At 44.1% G+C, this 18,316-nt stretch overlaps 1 protein-coding gene across 13 annotated transcripts in view; it reads left to right on the top strand.

Annotated features, from left to right (window-relative positions):
• Nucleotides 1-18,316, top strand: part of ext1c (exostoses (multiple) 1c) — a 34,441-nt gene that overhangs the window by 2,912 nt on the left and 13,213 nt on the right. For 5 of the 13 annotated variants that reach the window (XM_027032111.3, XM_027032108.3, XM_035529181.2 and 2 more), the window contains one exon: nt 4,872-6,180. In XM_027032111.3, the coding sequence (XP_026887912.2) occupies nt 5,243-6,180 (938 nt within the window). In that variant the 5' untranslated portion in view covers nt 4,872-5,242. Of the gene's footprint in view, nt 1-327; nt 399-4,871; nt 6,181-18,316 lie in introns of all 13 variants that reach the window. The other 8 variants (XM_081699838.1, XM_081699849.1, XM_081699832.1 and 5 more) reach the window with 3 other exon arrangements.

Below are 18,316 nucleotides of genomic sequence, written 5' to 3'. Positions count from 1 at the left end.
AGCTTTTCCATTCCAACCGCCTGCTCTATATTATAATGAAGTGAGTTACACTGCACCGAGTTGGAGTGGGTGTTCACTGGCTGCCTTTGTTAACCATTCAGCTCTGTAAGATTTTCCCTTTTGTGTTTTTAGAATACAGTTCACACACTTCAGTTGTGACCACTCCAAATTTAGAACCTTCTTTTCACACATTCATTTACTCATTGTAAGACAGCGGGTTGTCACAACTGACTTTTAACCTTCATGTATGCCTTCTGGATTCAAAAAGCCATTGAAAATAATAAAAAGTTTAAAGAAATATGTTTGACCTCTATATTTCCAATACAGATTTCCTCTTTGGGGATAATATAGGCAACTGAAAAAAACTGAACTGAACACCCTACTTTCCAGGTCTCCAGGTCAGTGAGGAATCTGGTCACACACTCTGAAAGCTACTGGGTTAAATGACAATAGCTTTAGGCTATTAAAACCAAAGCAGTAGTAATGTAGCCAGTAGTCTTCTACTGATGACAGCATGGCTCATGTGAGGAAGAATGGAAGAAGGGTTGTCATTCCTGATATGGAGCTAACATTTGGAGGTTGTGTTTGCTCAAAAGCACATTTAGTAGGTAGACCATATCATCCAGCAGTGAGGCTTTAGTCATTACTGTTAATTGATGCACAATTTCACCTGGAGCTAATCTGACAGAATGTCTGTTGAGACAGGTCATAAAGCAACTTGACCTAGAGGAAGTCACACCAGTTGGGTCGTCCAGTATAATGGAGTCTAGCAATATTTCTTTGACATGGACACAAGCTAAGGTTAATCCTCGAGGTCTTGCATGGGAAGGAGGTGGGGAGGGGCTGAGCTTTGACTCCAGCTGTCACTGGCCCTCCATGTGAGAAAACAAGCCAGGCTACAACCGTCTGGGCTGTTGTGAGTAACCCAGTGCGGTACAGAAAGACAGCATGCCCTGCTAACAACTGCTCAATGGTGGCCATCGCCACCTTCTTGTCCTCTGCCCCCTCTAAGATCCAGTTCACTATAAATCACCCTCGCTTGTACCCATCCTTCAGTCTAAGGAAGACGGTTCTCTGGAAACAACACAACAGTTAAGTGTTATGAATGCATTATAAAAGTGTCATGAATGCATTATTCTATTAGACAGTAAGGTTGCATAACACAAACAAAATTTATTATTGTGATTTTACTGCTACATATTAGAATTGTGATATCACTTTCAATATATGAAAACACACTAGTGAAGTTTTTTAACACTGTAAGATGGACATGATTTTGACAAAAATGTTGAATCATATAATTCATCAGAATCACTACAATGCATCCTAAATGTCTGAGAATGGTCACAGTGCTTTCAGAGAAAAACCCAAAAATGTGTGATTTCTTACGGAGCTCATTTGGACATTGTAACTGACATTGACATTGACATTGTAATATCACTATTCCACAGATCAATATTGTAGTAACAGTTAAATATTATTTGCTGATTTATTCTGCTAAAAGTCAGGCTGACTATGGAGTAGTCTCAACCCCTGTTACAGATACATCTTTTTTTGGTTCTATCCACACAAAACCCTGATTCTGAAAGATACACGGACTGTTAGTTTACCAGAGAAGATGAAGCAAGAGAATGAGTGAAAAGAGGAGGGAGAGGAAGTGAGAGAGAGAGAGAGGGAGAGGGAGAGAAAGAGTCAGAGATGGTGAGAAAAAAAAGAAGTGATAGAGACTGAACTGAAGGCTGAGAGTAAGCATGTGTGTCAAAGAATGACTTCTGGCCTCCACAGTCCTCCCTGTCCTTCTCACTCCCTCCCGTTCCAACTCCCTCTTCTCTCGCGCCTGCTCTGGGGCTGCCCAAGCCCAGACATGTCCTGCTTTTGCATTGTCCTATATTTACTAGCCAGGCTGTCTTACCTCTATCCATTGCAGTGGATTGCAAGAGCCTCCTTTGCTGTTGGGACCGATGTTTTAACTGCAATCAATTCCCAGGGAAAATTGAGATTAACTTCACCTGTGAGGCAGGGAAAAGGTGAATGGAAGAAAAGAAAGGAAATCAATATCTTAACTAAAGGAAGATGTGAATTATAGATGAGCAGCATGTAAAGGAATCCTAGGTGTCTGAATCCTGACAAATATCTGTGCTCACCACATAGCAGTGAGATGGGCGTCACCATGCAGAGAGCATTTTATTGATCTTATGCTTACGTGCATATGCATATAGATAAATAATATAGTGTCCATACATACGTACATGGTGTACATTATATAAGCGTGAGTTCCGTAACTGGATAGTGGCTCAGTTTTCAGTCTGTATGCCAACATGTTGAATATGAAATGTAACTCAGGCTATGATGTTAAGGTGCAGAATGTCAGTGTTAATTTTAGTGTATTTACATCTATATCAGGTAGACCATATAGGAATCACAGCATCGTTTATACATATTACCTCTGCTTCAGAGAATCACAGGTAATTGATGTGGTAATTATTTTTAAAAACACAGATGATGCACTTTAGAAGAAGGAACAGCAAGGAATAAGTGGAACATTTAGTGCAATATCTGAGATCTACGTTTTTCTTTAAAAGCTTCTTTTTAGCTTGGAGATATATATATAAAATGACAGCGTTCTACCTAACAATCACCCTGACAATCTATCCAAACTCATATGTTTCACTCACACAGACACACACACACACACACACACACACACACACACACACACACACACACGTGTTTTACTTTAAATCCAACTTTTTTTGGAGTTTCTAAAAGCCCTGCCTATTTAGCACACAGCACTATCCAGAGTAGAGCCCTTGATTGCTTGGGAATACCTAAATCTGCACCTTGCTTTACTATCCAAGCAGACACATATTGGAAGCCTGTTGAGTTAAAGATAATAGGTCTGGGTGTGGACCTGTCTGCTTAGTATGCCAGAAGCCAGGATTACTTAAAAGCTTTCCAACTAGAACATTACACACATGACCTTGGTCACAGGAACTTTAGTTTTCTCTAAAGCTGACTGTCAATACATATTTAGTAACATGTTGCATTGCAAAGTATGTTACATTAAATGCATTCTATCACAGTTAGAGAGAAATACGGGCAGATGACATGATTGAAACCAAAACGTAAAATTTACATTCACCATCTATTTTATTAGAAGCACCTACATTATATCACTCACTTCATCATAGCCAAACAATCAAAATTGTAGCTCATCCGTTGCCATGCCCAGTTTGTAAGCCACTCTCTAACTGTTCAGTTTTTGACCACAAGACCACTAGATGTTATTTGGATGGCAGACCATACTCAATGCAGTGACATAGCAGTGACATTGTACTGGGAGTTGCATTTGTGTAGATGTATCAGGAAGGGAGGAGTGCAGCCAAAAACCTTGCACATGTCTGTGTAACTGCTGGGTTTCGAGTGGCACCAAGCCCAAGCACAGGCACCCAGCCACAGGGCCAACCTGCGAAGAGTTCCAGTACTTCACAGCATGGCAGTATGTGGCTGTAGACTGAAGCTGCACACCTGAAACTTAATAACTAATGTGTTTCTAATAAAGTGGATCATAAGTGTATATGGAGGTTAAGCAATTCTATAAGCCTGTTGTACCTGAAGTAAAATAATTTTTTTTAAATCTATTAAATGAGCGCATATGTAGTAAACCTGTGTTATACCTCACTTTTACATAAAATAATAAATAACTCTATTTACACACATGCACATAAGGCTTTCACACTATATTGCACTTTCACACATCTTAGTCTTTTCAAGCCATTAGCAGAGCACGCCAGAAGGCGATCAGCAGTTTAGTACTGACTTGGAGTGGGCGTGTCTGGGAGAAGGAGAGTCAATGAATAGGTAAGAGAGAGAGAGAGAAAGAGGGGTAAAAACGAAAAGTAAAGTAAGCCAGGTAAGATGTGAAAGCTGCCTTTGTGTGCTGTCTGGCAGCAGGAACACTGACCTTCTCTGTGAGGTGCTGCACGCGTGCACACACAAACACATACACATACTGAGGAAGTTACGGAGATGAGGGGGAGTGGGTTTCTTGGCAAACAACTCGACCTCAACTGCAGGGTGTTTTCATACAAAACACAAAAAGCCAGTCTCTCCCAAGATTAATGGGAATCTCGACCATGAAGAGGGAGTGTTCTCCTTGCTAACTGCCTCTTCATGTCAGTTCCTGAGAGCCAAGTGTTTGGTTTCTCCATGTTGGTCATGTCCATCACCCTATTGTGCTGGAACTTGGAGACACCTCGTACACCTCGTGCTCAGCCTGTTCATCCTGAACAGTGAGCCAGTGTGTGTGTGTGTGTGTGTGTGTGTGTGTGTGTGTGTGTGTGTGTGTGTGTGTGTGTGTGTGTGTGTGTGTGCGTGTGAGTAGCAGTGTGTGGCCACCATGCGAAGCACATCTACTGCAGGTTCAGTATGGCCACAGGCTGCCACACAATCAGCCTTCTGTGTGAGCCATCAGGGCTGGGTGCACAATATTGCATGCAGTGGCATAGTGGGGCAAGGCTTTGATGCTGAATGGAGAACGCAACTTGCTGACAATCAGTTTTATTTCTTTAAAAGACTGCTGTGATTAATGTACAAATGCAATTTAATGCACATAGAGTTTTGGTTTATCACACTGTTCTTTGCATTGCATAAATATTGTGGTGTTTTGATTGCATACCTCCTTTTACAGCATATGTGCTGTTTATGCTATTTAACAAAACAAGATCAAAGTAACAGCATTTATGATAAGTAAATATTCATTTATTTGTGTTTGTGTTTGGGATACTGCACAAGCAGCAGAACCTTCCTGAGCTGAAGTGAACAGAAGGCTGTGTATTGAAATGTGGCTTTGTTGTTTATTTCCCTGCTAGCAGAGTGCAGCATGACTCGTCAGCCATGAGGAGAGCACGACTGGAGAGAGAGGAGAAATCGCCCTTCACTATCCTCAGTCATCGGAAAGGCAAGGAACACACAATACTTCTGCTTGAGGAACAGCAGGGTAGAATTTGGCTCTGAGCAGAGAGACAGAGAGAACACAAGAGGGAGAGAAATAGAGGAGAGAAAGAGAGAGAGAGAAAGAGAGAGAGAGAGAAAGAGGAGCGAACGCTGTAGCTTCTCCTCCTGATGGACAAGTGGACAGGGGAGCAATGCTGGAGCTCAGGCCCCTGCCCCCCACCACGTCAGCCCCTTGCTGAAGCTCCCAGCTGGGCCCTGGAGAGCTGAAGGTGCATCAGGCAGCCCCATGCAGGCGCGCAAGAAGTACGTGCTGCTGGGCCTGTGTACATGCTGCTGGCTACTGCTCTTCTACTGGGGCGGCCTACAGGAGCGTCTCCTGGGGTTCCTGGCCCGCCATCGCAACGAGGTACCACGGCCCTGGCCCGATTGGCTGGACAGGGCCCTGCTACCAGCCTACGTAGAGCCCGGCAAGCTGGAGGGAAGCGGGGGTGTTGGCGAGTCGCCCCAGCAACGGCGCCAGGCTTGGGCCAGCATCTACAAGGACAGCCGGTGCCGGATGGAGACCTGCTTTGACTTTGGCCGCTGCCGTGGGCGGGACGGGTTCCGCGTGTACATGTACCCACCCGAGAAGGGCGAGCGAGTGTCTGAGAGCTACCGGAAGATCCTGGCCTCAGTGGCTGAGTCCAGGTACTACACGGCAGACCCACGCGAGGCCTGCCTGTTCGTGCTGGGCATCGACACTCTGGACCGTGACCAGTTGTCGGCACAGTTTGTGTCCAACGTGGACGAGCGTATCCGTGGCTACCCGCTGTGGAACGATGGCCGCAACCATGTTATCTTCAACCTGTACTCAGGCACATGGCCAAACTACACAGAGGACCTGGGCTTCAATGTTGGGCAGGCCATCCTCGCCAAAGCCAGCCCCAACACAGAGCATTTCCGGCCAGGCTTTGACGTCTCCATCCCCCTGTTCTCCAAAGACCACCCGCAGAAGGGCGGTGAGCGCGGTTGGCTGCTACGCAACAGCGTGCCCCCAAGGCGCAAGTACCTGCTCATGTTCAAAGGGAAGCGCTATCTGACAGGCATTGGCTCCGACACCCGCAATGCACTGCACCACATCCACAATGGCAAGGACATTGTCTCCCTGACAACATGTCGCCATGGCAAGGACTGGGAGAAGCACAAGGACACACGCTGCGACCACGACAACCAGGAGTACGAGCGGTAAGTCAAGTCACCAACCATGTTCCACAATACCGCTGTTTGAAAAACCTTACACACTATCTTATGTAATCTCTTACATACTATGTTATGTATTATTGGAAATACTATCTTACATACTATCCAAAACTAAGTTTGTATAACGAGTGTGCCTGAATGAGGATTTTGTCAGTGATGCTGCTAGCAGTGAATCAGTGTTCAGCATCAGGCAGAAGGTATGCTGTCATTTACCTCCCAAGCTGGAGGTTTGTCTGTGTAAGATGTGTGGCTGGCATGTAAAAACAACATTTTATGTTGTGCAGGTGTGCAGGTGCATTAGTATGCAGGCAAAAGCATGTATGTAGTATGTAGTTCTTTACACTCCCAGGAGACCCAGAGCCCCATAGTGCTACATCATTTATCTCCCTACACACCGTTCATATTGGTCTCAATATAGCTACTGAATTTTTCACAGGTGTTACAGAATAATATGCTTTATGATTATTAACTAAATAACACCAGGAGATTATGGGGTAAAGGGGGCAGCAGAGACACAATCATTTGTTCCTACCAGAAAACCAACCAAAAAAAAAAACAAACCGTCAGACAATCAAGCATCATGTATCAACTGCCATCTTAATTTCATTAGCTGAATCAGAAATCAGACTTAGGACCATACTGATACAGTTATCTACGTTTAGCGCAAATACTGTTCTTAGCATAAATACTGTGGTGTGTGTGATTGTCCACTGTAAAAATTGGAGGCTGGACTCAACCCTTGAATGAGTAGTGTTATTTAGAAAAATTAATCCAAACTGATATCATGTTCACTATATGTAGATCAGTTCTGAGATCCATTTAAAAGGTACAGCAACCTAAACATCTTCAAAATGCATTTATAAGATAGGCTACTAATTTCAGCCTCCATTATATCTTAATTCCAGTATGTTAATTATTATATTAGATTAAATTACTTTAAATTTCAACTTAATATTTAGATTCTTTTCACATGCAATAAGGCAAACATTCTTATAAAATAAATAAATAAATATAAAAGGAATACAGAACTTAAACCTATGTTTGAGAGTATAATAAAAGTGATATGTATTTTTATTGTACACAAACATCAGACATACAATATGGAGTTCTAACAGTATTGAATAATTCTCCTCTAATATTCTAATATTCCAGAATGTTCATATTTCCCGTACACTGCCCAACATTTCCACCCAAGATTATTGATTTGTAAAACATATACAAAGTCGATTAGCAGTGGATGAATAAAGTCTAAATAGAATAAAGTAGATTTAAAGGAGGAGATCAAGTAACAGGAAGAGTAGCATAATGTGGCGGAAGTGAAGCGATAGCACTGTAAGGGGGCGCCATGGCTCAGAGCGTGTGGGGCAAACCCTGATGTGTCTTAAAGCAATGGCCAGGTCAGAGACCCTCCCTAAAAAAGTCACACTAGTCCCAGCACTGTGCCGAGTTTTATGCCTGTTTGCTTTGGGTTTGTGGTGGGACAGCACTGAATTCTACCCCCCCACCCCTCACCCCCCAATCTGTCGCTATGTCATAGACAGGGAGAGGTCTAACAACCATACTAGCTAGCAAAAGAAAAGAGGGGCTTGGTGGTCCATGGCCCCATTTTGTGAAATCCATGTTTTCTGCCTTGTGCTAAAGCAAGTGAAGGTTTCTGCGGCCGAGGTCTAGGAGGAGAGAGGGTTTATTTTGAGTTCATGCTCAGCAGTCAGTGAGAAGTGTAGCATCTGAGGGGGAGGAACCTGGGAGATGAGAACTGAAGGGCAGGCGAGAAGATCAGCGCTGTAGGAGTGGAGGCCCATTAACTCATCGCTTTCTTTCTCCTGCCCCCCCCCCCCCCCCCCATCTGCATCTCAGTCTTTTCTCTGGCATAACCCATTGAGAGGAATAGCTCTTAGGAGGTACTCCCAGGTTAATGACGACCAGCATCTGCCAGTGCTAGATTAACCTGATAGCACCTCTGAGCATACTGCTGAACCTCTGCCACTCACAGAGAGATAGAGAGAGGGGGGGGGGGGGGGGGGGAGAGAGAGAGAGAGAGAGAGAGAGAGAGAGAGAGAGAGAGAGATAGGATGCTTCTGGAAAGACAGGCAGCGGCTTACCACAACCTAATGGCCTACTTTCATTTACTTTGCAGGCGTCTTTTTTAAGGGAAAGAAAAACCTGCATTGTACTGAGAATGCAAATGAGGGAGAATGTGAGAGCTGGTAGAAAAAAATAGGACAAGCTGTTTTGGGACACTTCTGGGACACACACATACACATTTTTATACCTTCCCAGAATCCTCAACTAGCATTTAAGAAATTCTGCAATGTTGACGGGTGTGTGTGTGGGTGTGTGTGTGTGTGTGTGTGTGTGTGTGTGTGTGTGTGCGCATAGTTAAACCTAAGGTGTAATAGTTCAATGGTGTGCTTTCTTGATGCCTGAAATGGTCTCCATGACTACAGTCCTGCCATGTGGAAGAGTTGCTTGCAGGTCATTGTTCCTGAACCTAAAAGCACTCAGGCCAAAAAGAGACTTATAAAAGCAATATACTGCTATTGTATACACTGCCATCTAAGTAAAACATAACACCAAAAAAATCAAGTGGGTCTCTGTGTGTTTGCAAAAGAATTTATAGAAATATATAACATTCCTCTTAAACGCAAGCCAGAATGTTTGTTTTTTTTATTTTATTTAATAGGGAGCTGAAAATGTTATACTTGGGATTTTCATTTATCAGTCTGACCAGTAATGGTAGCTTCTCTTCTGTGCATGTGCGCGCGCGCGCGTGTGTGTGTGTGTGTGTGTGTGTGTGTGTGTGTGTGTTTGTCTGGCCCCAGTGAGAAATGCTACACCCCACTGTAATTAGCAGGATGTGAAATTGAACCTCTGCAGAGAGTGTGGCTTATGACCAGAACATACTGGGTTTAATAAGAATAATCAGAGAGAGAGAGAAAGAGGGAGGATTACTTTCTTGTCATCTGCCTGTTTTTCTGTTTCTCCGTTTGGTACTCTTTCCTCTGCACCGTTTGTGACTTATCATTGCTGAGACACAAGCATTCAGATTCACTCATGCATGCATGGCAACTGTCTGCCATCACGCACACACACACACACACACACACACACACACACACACACACACACACACACACACACAAACACACAAACACACAAACACACACACACACATTTCACAGCTCATGCTTCCAACGTTAGAAGAACACAGGAGGAGTGTAAGAGTAAAGGTGTTTCCCTGTGCCTCTCAGGATGTCACAGAACAGAACCATACCAGAACCTGACTGATTACTGCCACCTATCTCTCTGAAGAAGAAATACCACACATTTGAATCAAAACCAGTATATCAGGGGTGGAAGGTTAGGATTTCATGGAGCATTTAAAAGGTAATTTTATGGTATTCATGTAAGGGCCTTTTGTTTGGTTTTTGTTTTGATTATTTATTTTTAATTTTACAATATAATTGATTGTTACAAAAAAATAAAATAAAATCACACAGGTAGTGAAAAACAACAGCTCAAGGTTCTGAGTCACAAAAGGACCATACAAACTTTTCACAAGCCCAGTGATATCATAAGATTCCAGTGGAATGGCTTATTTTTACTCAAATAGTGCTGGTAAAGGAGTTGACAAGTGCCTCAGTACCATCAATGGGCAGTGGTAGGTCAGTGGTTAAGGTACTTGACTTTTCATCAGAAGGTTGCTGAGACACAAATGCCAATGTTGAGTCCCTGAGCAATCCCCTTAACCCTTAATTGTTCAAGTTGTACTCAGTCATAATTGTAAGTTTCTTTTGGATAAAAGTGTCAGCTAAATGCCATAAATGTAAATCAATTAGCCTAGTCAGGATGATAATGTTAAACCTAGAGAACCAGACAACAGAACTCATTAACAGAAGAACCTCTTGAAAACAGGTAATATTAATACATTTGCAACAAGCTACACCCTTGGGACTTTGTAAAGCAGAACGCGAAGTTCATATTGTATAGTGATGTGTCAGTGCTAATACCAAGGCTAAAGTCCAGGCCCCATACACAGACAGAATGTTCATGTATTAATGGGTGAAAAACATCTGAGAATTTCACTGTAAGATTTCAAGGGCTATCATGATAATAGCAACAGTAGCATCACTACTAGTTAAAGAGCTACATAGATAACATATCTTTGCACAGTTAGTAAGTAGTGTGCTAAAACGTCATTCTAGAATCCAATGACCCAGCTAAGAGATATGTTCTTCAGACTTCCACATAAAACCTCGAGATATTTAATAAGAGATATCATATATTAGACATTCAACATTTTGCATCTAACATACAGTACTCCATCATTAGCACTTTGGGAGTAGCTCTGAATTTAGTAACATAAAACATGGCAGGTGTATGCTTTGCTCCATTGTAGTAGGTCTACACTTTTAGCAATGCTGTTATTGACGTTGTTTGAAGTGTTTAAGTGTTCCAGTGTCCTAAAATGGCCTGCCAGTTGCTATGATGCCTGGCTGACTGGGTAAAGTAATCCTCCAGGCACTGGGGGCTGGTGTGGTGCAGGCTAACTGTTGTGTGGAGCTGTGTAATGGGAGGCCATTTAGAGACCTAATCTGCTCTTTGTGCTGGCCGCTCCACTCTGCTGACGTGGGTGGAGGAGAGTCGCTAGTGTCACAGCGACTGTTGCCGGGTGCCTACAGAGCGAGAAACTACCAAAGGCATGCAAATATTAGCACTCCACGTGAGTAGCACGTGGATGGCGTCTCCTGGCCTCTCCCTCTGTTCTTGGGCTTTCCAGGTATTCTCAGAGGTGTGGAGAATCATCACACCTGAAGGTTTAAGATTTTGTTTCCACTTCAAACGATGACAGGCTTGACAATTAGCACCTGAGTTTAATGAGAGTACTGCTAGACCAGAGGTGAAGCAGGTGTACTCCAGGAAGCATTGGTCCCTGTTGAGAACTTAAAGCTAAACTAAACTGTTAGAATTGTCTAGAGATCACACAGAGACAGCCACCATGGCCTGTCTGAAATCAGCACCCCATGTCTGTCTGTATGCACTCACTGGAATGTGAAAGACAAGAAATGAATGCCAGACTGGCACTCTTATTCGAAGGAGAATGAATCTGATGTGATCTGTGATCTGTGATCTGATCCAGGACACTGTAGGCTCTGTACTAATTAGGCATGTTATTAAGAGTGATAATGTTTGTGGGCTTGTGTGGCTGTGGGTGTATGTGCTTGCCTTTGGCAACCACTCATTGTATGTTCATATTAAAATTCTGTGTTGATTTTACTACTTCAGAACTGAATGAAATTCTACTCATCAAGAGTAATGGGTTAACTTTAACTCAAGGAACTCACTTTGGTTCATTTTTTTGCTTTATTTGTCCTTTCTGTCACTTGCTCAGGCCTTTCTGTCTTACAGATTCAGTTGTGCAGCTCTTAAAGTACACGACCATCAATCGGGCTATGCAGGCACAGGTCTGTTAAAAGCTTTCACCAGGGGAACACCTAACCACCGTCCCCATTGTGTCCTGGTGACGCGGTCTAAGCCCGGCGGCTCCTGATCACGTAAGCTGCACTATAGCACAGAGGCGCGCGGCACTAAACTCCACAAAGCGCCCTAGATAAGGCTGCCAGACAGGCAAACCAGGAACATTATGAATTAGTCATGAGAGGAGCCGTCAAACTTGTATTTAATGATGGCCTCGGTGGTACTGCCCCCCTCTGCAATTCCCCTATTTCCCCCCCTTTTGCTGAGTTAGGTGACAGCTAGAAATAAAGTAGTTCTGCTTAGCCTGGACTAAACAGCCACCTGCAATGAATAGCTTTGCAGGCTGTGTGCTACATCACTGAATGGATGTAACTATCATCCACTCTTTCATATAGTGTGCTGTTTTCTATTTTTGATCTCCCTTTATCATCCCCTTGATGTAGCCATGTACAAAAATAACCCACTGTCTCCTAGAATGGTATTGTTGGCCTAATTTCCATAAGCATCCATAGCTGCTCATCTCTATTGTTTTCCCTTTGTTCACTTTTCCTCATGACTTTGTCCACTATTCCTTTCACATGAGAATGTGCACTCCACATCCTGAGCTGATCAGCTTTCACAATACGCCCAACTAAATGTAGATGTTCAGAAATGGACCCCATCAGGCACTCAGATTCACCTCCTCTTCTGAGGAGCTTACTTACTCTGCTCCTAACCTGCAGAAACTACAGTACTTCTTTCTTTTTCTCTCTCTCTCTCTCTCTCTCTCTGCAGTAATGTGATCAGCTGTGTGGTGTGAGTTGTCTTTCTGCTTTAAGCCGATCTTCTCTGCTCTGCCCTTGCTGCCCATATGACAGTAGCAAGACCAGGAAGACCAAACCCACTCCTGGAATGAGACTCTCTTACACACACACACACACACACACACACACACACACACACACACAGACAGTATATCAGTGACTTGTCAAAGAGCTGTGGCATGCAGGCTACCCCAGTCAGCACCTGTGACCCATGCTCATTTGGCTACAGCATCAGGGCTCACAGTGCTGGGAGCCCACAGATCTGCAGATCAGATGACCTCACCAATCTCCGGCCACTCACCCCACCCCACCCCCACAGGAAGAGGCAAGGCAGAGCTAATTCCCCTCGCAATTCCTCCATAGCATCGTGCCTGGATCATCTTACTGCTGCATTGAGATAATATTTAAGTCGGGGCGTGGCTGTGCTGCGTAACAGCTAGCGCTGAGCTCTCAGCAGAATGCAGAGTTGGGGCTATCCATGAGTGTCTGAGATAGGTGGAGCCCAGGGTCCCGGATCCTCTCATATGGCAGTAATTGCAGAAAATGTGTTTATTGACTGTCTGCAGAAAACTGTAATATATGTTTATCTTTAGGTTCTTTGTAGGGATTTTGTTTTTGTTTATCTTGAAAGAAATGGTTTCTGAAAATGCCAAGCAAGGCGATGCCAATTCAGGGAAGAAACCTTCTTCGCTGTTTTATGCCACAAATCAGCATTGGTTTATTTCATGGCAGAACACAAACAGTTCAATCCCAGCAGTGCGGAAGCACAGTGTTTCACACAACTGCATTACAGCTCTCCTACTATTTATCCCTCCTTCGCAGGAGAACTCAGGGCTGACGGAGTGACACCAGCTGTGTTCCACTTTACCCCATATCTCCATTTAATGGACAAACCAGCACCAGCATCAATCGGATTTCGATGAATTGGACATTCCACTTAACAAGGCCATTTGGCACACAATGCTGACAACAAGGAATGCTAGCAGGTCAGGAGAGCATAAAAGATGTGTGTAATGATGCAGCTCTCATACATGCAAATACACAACCACACACGTGCCTACGCACGGACTTGGGCCCAACTTTGGAAGTGAGTGACAGTGTCGGCCTGTAAAGTCCTGACCTGTGGCCAGTCATGAGCAAGCACGCCTGCCTTCCTGGCTGCCAACCCGTCTCCACCCAAATGGAGTTCTCATCCATCAGGATGGGAAAAGGCTGGCTTGTCCTAATAGACTGCACTCTCACACTCCAACTTTAATGCTTTATTGATCAGGAGACATATGTATCAAACTCCTGTGAGCGGAAGGCAGGCTGCAGCCGCAAGACACTCATCTGTTTTTTGGTGCACAGGCGAGTGGAAAGGGGGAGCTGACTTGATTTCTGTATGTGAGGGGCTCTCGTCTGACATTAGAGCACTTCACCTACTCAATACTTTAGTGCTTCATAAGCTTGCAGACACTGCTTTATAGCTTATATGGCAGCAACCCCAGACAAGATGGTGTCAGTAATGCAGGTTTAGATACCTGCCTGTTGACAGAAAAGTAAAACTAAACAACAGTTTCCATGTGCTGTTCGTGATCATGACTATGAATTTGTAAATTTAAGGTATTTTTATAATGTTGTGTGTTTCTACAAGCTGTAAGCATGTAGTTAGTTATAGCTGACTTTAATAGTGACTGCATTCTTTGAGACTCCTGGCAGTCAATGGGAATATTTGGTTGAGTTGTAGAAGTGGAAGGCCGGATGGGTTGTTTTAAGATACACATGTGAGCTCCATGTCATCGTCGTGGGAAACAACCCATCTGCAGCATGAATGTTCCATATGAGCAGAAGGAAACAGAGGCATGCTTTCTCCCCAGAACACGGACAGCAGCAGCAGTGCCAACAAGCACCCTGTTCATAACCTCAATGAGGAGTGACATTTCAAAAATGTTACATGCAAATAGGCCCAGTGCTGACCTTCTTCATCTCCAGACCGTTGGCCAGTGGCCCACCAGCCCCTCTCTAATTGGTTCAGGGACTGGCCACGGCCTGTCAGTCATCACATCCAAGAGTATTGATTGGCCATTAGCTCTGGAAGGCAGGGTATGCCGTTTGAGCTAGAGTCAAGAGGGGTGAAGGCTCAGCGGCTGGTGTCGCACAGTAGCCAAACAGGAAATTGAATATGGAGAGCACAAATGACATGCAAGCCAAAGGAATGTTAGAAGACATACTGGCTGCTAGTGGCCAGAGCAGGGGGGAGGGATGGAGGACAAGAATTCCACCTCTTTCCCCCTCATAGGCATGGAGGGGTAAACACAGGCTCACTCAAAGTCACCTTGTACTCTCAGTTATCATACATAAAGCTAATAAGTCCTCTGATTTCTTGTCATATTGTACAGATACCTGCAACATGAAAGTATTGTGATTATTTTTGGAATAAAAGGATACATGGGAATTGTTTTGTTGGGGTCAGATTGAGAAGCCTTTGAAGATGTTATTTTTGGGTCTGGTGTAACTGAGAAGCCAGTGCCACTCTGTGTTACTTGATCATTCCTCTCTTCATCTCTTTACAATTCACTCACTTGTCTCTCTCTCTCTCTCTGTGTGTGTGTGTGTGTGTGTGTGTGTGTGTGTAAGTAAAGATGGTAACTCACTCATCTGTAACCCAATTACATGTAAACAAACATCTAGCATGCACTCCAGTGCCAATGTGCTGCTTACACACTGCTTACAAGGCCTTTTTTCTTGCCAACATTTAACAGAAACTTTTTTTAACACAGTTCCAAAACTGCAGTTCCATCACACAAAGGAGGTCTATTATGTTGACTTGTTAAAGATCTGTCTGGACATGTCCTGATGATACAGTTGTATCTGAAGGTAAAGCAGCACTATCACTGCTTTCTTTAGCAAAACGTCCAAATAGACTATCTCACAGGACAGTTTAGCACAATAGACCCAGACTTTTCTGCCTGCCAAGCATACAGCAAACTCTGTAGCCTTATTCAGTCAATACAAGGTGGGTGTTTAACACAGACGGGCTCATAATGTCTGTGTATGTGTTTGAACTCATTGTGAAAGTGTAGCACACCCAGTCCCCCAGTGCACACTGACTTGCCTTAGCTGAACATAGTTGGTAACGAGAAGGATGGTTAAGTGATGTCATCTTGGTGATACCTGGGAGTATATGTGTTTGTGAGGGATTGTGCTGGGTGCATGTGTGTGTGCGTGTGTGTATGAGGGAATATACTGTGTCTTTGCCTCTGGAAGCAGATGAAAGTGGGGGGGTGTAGTGTTCCAGGAGCAGGAAGGCTGGTTTACAGCAGCACTGATGCCTCCTCCACCACCAGCAAGCATAGTGATAAGCAGACAACATTTTAGGAGCTGTGGCAGAGGCTCTCAAGTGTGTACGTGTGTTTGAGTGCGTGAGAGAATGAGGGAGACAGCAACACAAAGAGACAGATGTTCTCCTCTGGAAACATGATGTGTGTGGAGAAGCCCAGCAGGAGTGCTGCTCTCAGCTCAGTGTCTGATTAAGTGTACTGCTAATTACAGCCTGACAACGACCGCTGTGTGTGCAGGAGTGTGTGTAAGGGAGCTCCTGGGCACATGCATACAGAAGATGCAGACAGAATACAAGACAATTTCCTATTTTTAATGATTAGGTGACATGTCCCTCCTTTAGTTGTTTGTAAAAACAAACTGCAAACCATCAGTGGCAAATATGCCAACTTCATAAAGTGTGTGTGTGTGTGTGTGTGAATGAGAGAGAGAGAGACAGTCAGATATCAGAAAGAGACAGATGTACCAGTGGCTGAGGGGGTGAGTTCTGTAACCATGGTGATAATGATGCTGGCTTCTGTTAATTGTCATGGCTGAAGCCTCTCTATCCCTTTCCCAGTAAAAATTTTATACACAGACAAACACAGACACAGTTTGCCATTAATAATTCCTCCATTAATAATTCTTTTCTCTGCAAGACTTTGCCATTATATATGGAGTTTCCTGGAGAGATGAAGTATAGTCATAAATGCAACCCTGCATCTCAGTGTCTGTCAAAAAGTGTAATATAGCTCCCAGCCTTCAAAACTACACACACACAATAGAATGTTCTTTGTCTGTCCACATTTACATGCTGGATGTCAGCATACCAGTAGCTAAAGAAAACTCTTAACTGCTTATTAAAATGCACACATACTCTGACATGCACACACAGCTGTGCTGTGAGCCTTACTGGAAGTGCTCCGTGTATATATGTGTGTGTGTTTGTGTGTGTGTGTGTGTGTGTGTGTGTGTGTGTGCGCGCGCACACGTGCAAGTGACAGTCCTGCTGCATAGCTGGAGGCACTGCTGTTGAATTTACTCTGTCTCTGGGTAGAAGCAATTTTAGAGCACAGCCATGGATTAGAGCCAGCAGGCAAGTGGTGAACCACTCACACACAGGAAGTCTCTTACTCATACATATACTCCTGCACATATGTGTAAGCACATGGCATTAAGTCATCAGATCTTGCTGTACAGCACACACACACACACACACATACATACACACACACACATACATATATACATACACATCAGGTAGAGTCAAAGCCAGAGAGGACTGGGCAGAGAGAAGAAAAAACAGAGAGACAAGAAAACGGACAGAGACTGGAAAAAAAAAAACAGATTGTTTATGTCTTTGTGAGTGTTCTCGCCATGTCAGTGTCACAGATTTCAGGGTGTCTGTTCTCATATGCGTAAATACTTATGGAACACATTTATCTGCTCCTCTGTTGTCTGCTGTGCAGGTCAGGTGGTCGTCAGGGCCAGGATCTCAGAGGAGCCCTTCTACTGCCCTAGGTCAGAGGCCAGATTCACTGTCTGTTTCCCTATCTGATAGTAGCATTCTGACCAAAGATAGGGGCAACGTGTGTGTGTGTGAGAGAGAGAGAGCAAGAGAGTGACAGGCAGTGAATTCACACACAAAGTGTTCCCCTAAATATGACCTCTGAGTTATTTATTTGTTCAACTTGTATTTGCACAGGTGTGATTCATTTGATATAGTCACCGCTATTTCACATGCTCAGACTACATGCACAAATACAAACTGGAAAACCTGGACAGCCGGTTCATCTGTGCCTTTGCCTAAGACCCCTGTCTGTTCCTTTGTGCTGATATTCCTTCCACAGCATGTGAACTATGAACAGACATAAACCAGCTCAGCAAATGGGCTTTGATGCAGTAGATCGCAATTAGTACCTTTGGAGTCCAGTTCCACAGCATTCGGCCAAAGCCTCGCTGCCTGTGGAGGTGACACGTACACAATGCAACTACTGCATCCCATGAGATGGAACTGAAATAGCCGCCGCCAGGGTTCTAAAGCTAGTCTGCCTAAGCAGGACCCCAATAATCCGGTAGAAAAAAAGAATGGAAGTATGTTCCTGTGCAGATGACATGCATATTTCATGGGCTTAGCCATACACTAGGACAGCTGGAATCCAGTACATTTCTGTGAGTGGCTTCAAAGCGCTTAATCTGTGACATGGGGGGTATGTGCTGGCCAAACGCACACACGTGCGCACGCACGTACAGCCACACAGGCATACACCCACACACACATGCAGAGGCGTGTCAGGCTGATTAAGGCACAGAGGCCACAGCAGTGTCAGAAGCATAAAGCTGAGGCATTAATGTGAATTACCGATCATCCATTTGATGGTGATTGATTCTTTTACGTGTTCATCCATGGAAAATGGGGGCACTCCATCTTTTGCTCTTTCTCCCTCTCAGCAGTAAGGGATGAATTATGTTTACACCCTACTAGCTGCTTCGTCTTTGCCTCTTTGCCCCCAGTTTTCACATCACGTGTGCTGCACTTAGTG

The sequence above is a fragment of the Electrophorus electricus genome, chromosome 2, assembly GCF_041902795.1.
Source record: "Electrophorus electricus isolate QZ-2024a chromosome 2, ASM4190279v1, whole genome shotgun sequence".
NCBI lineage: Eukaryota > Metazoa > Chordata > Actinopteri > Gymnotiformes > Gymnotidae > Electrophorus > Electrophorus electricus.
The sequence above is the reverse complement of the archived record's forward strand: the minus strand, read 5'-3'. Positions and strand labels throughout refer to the sequence as shown.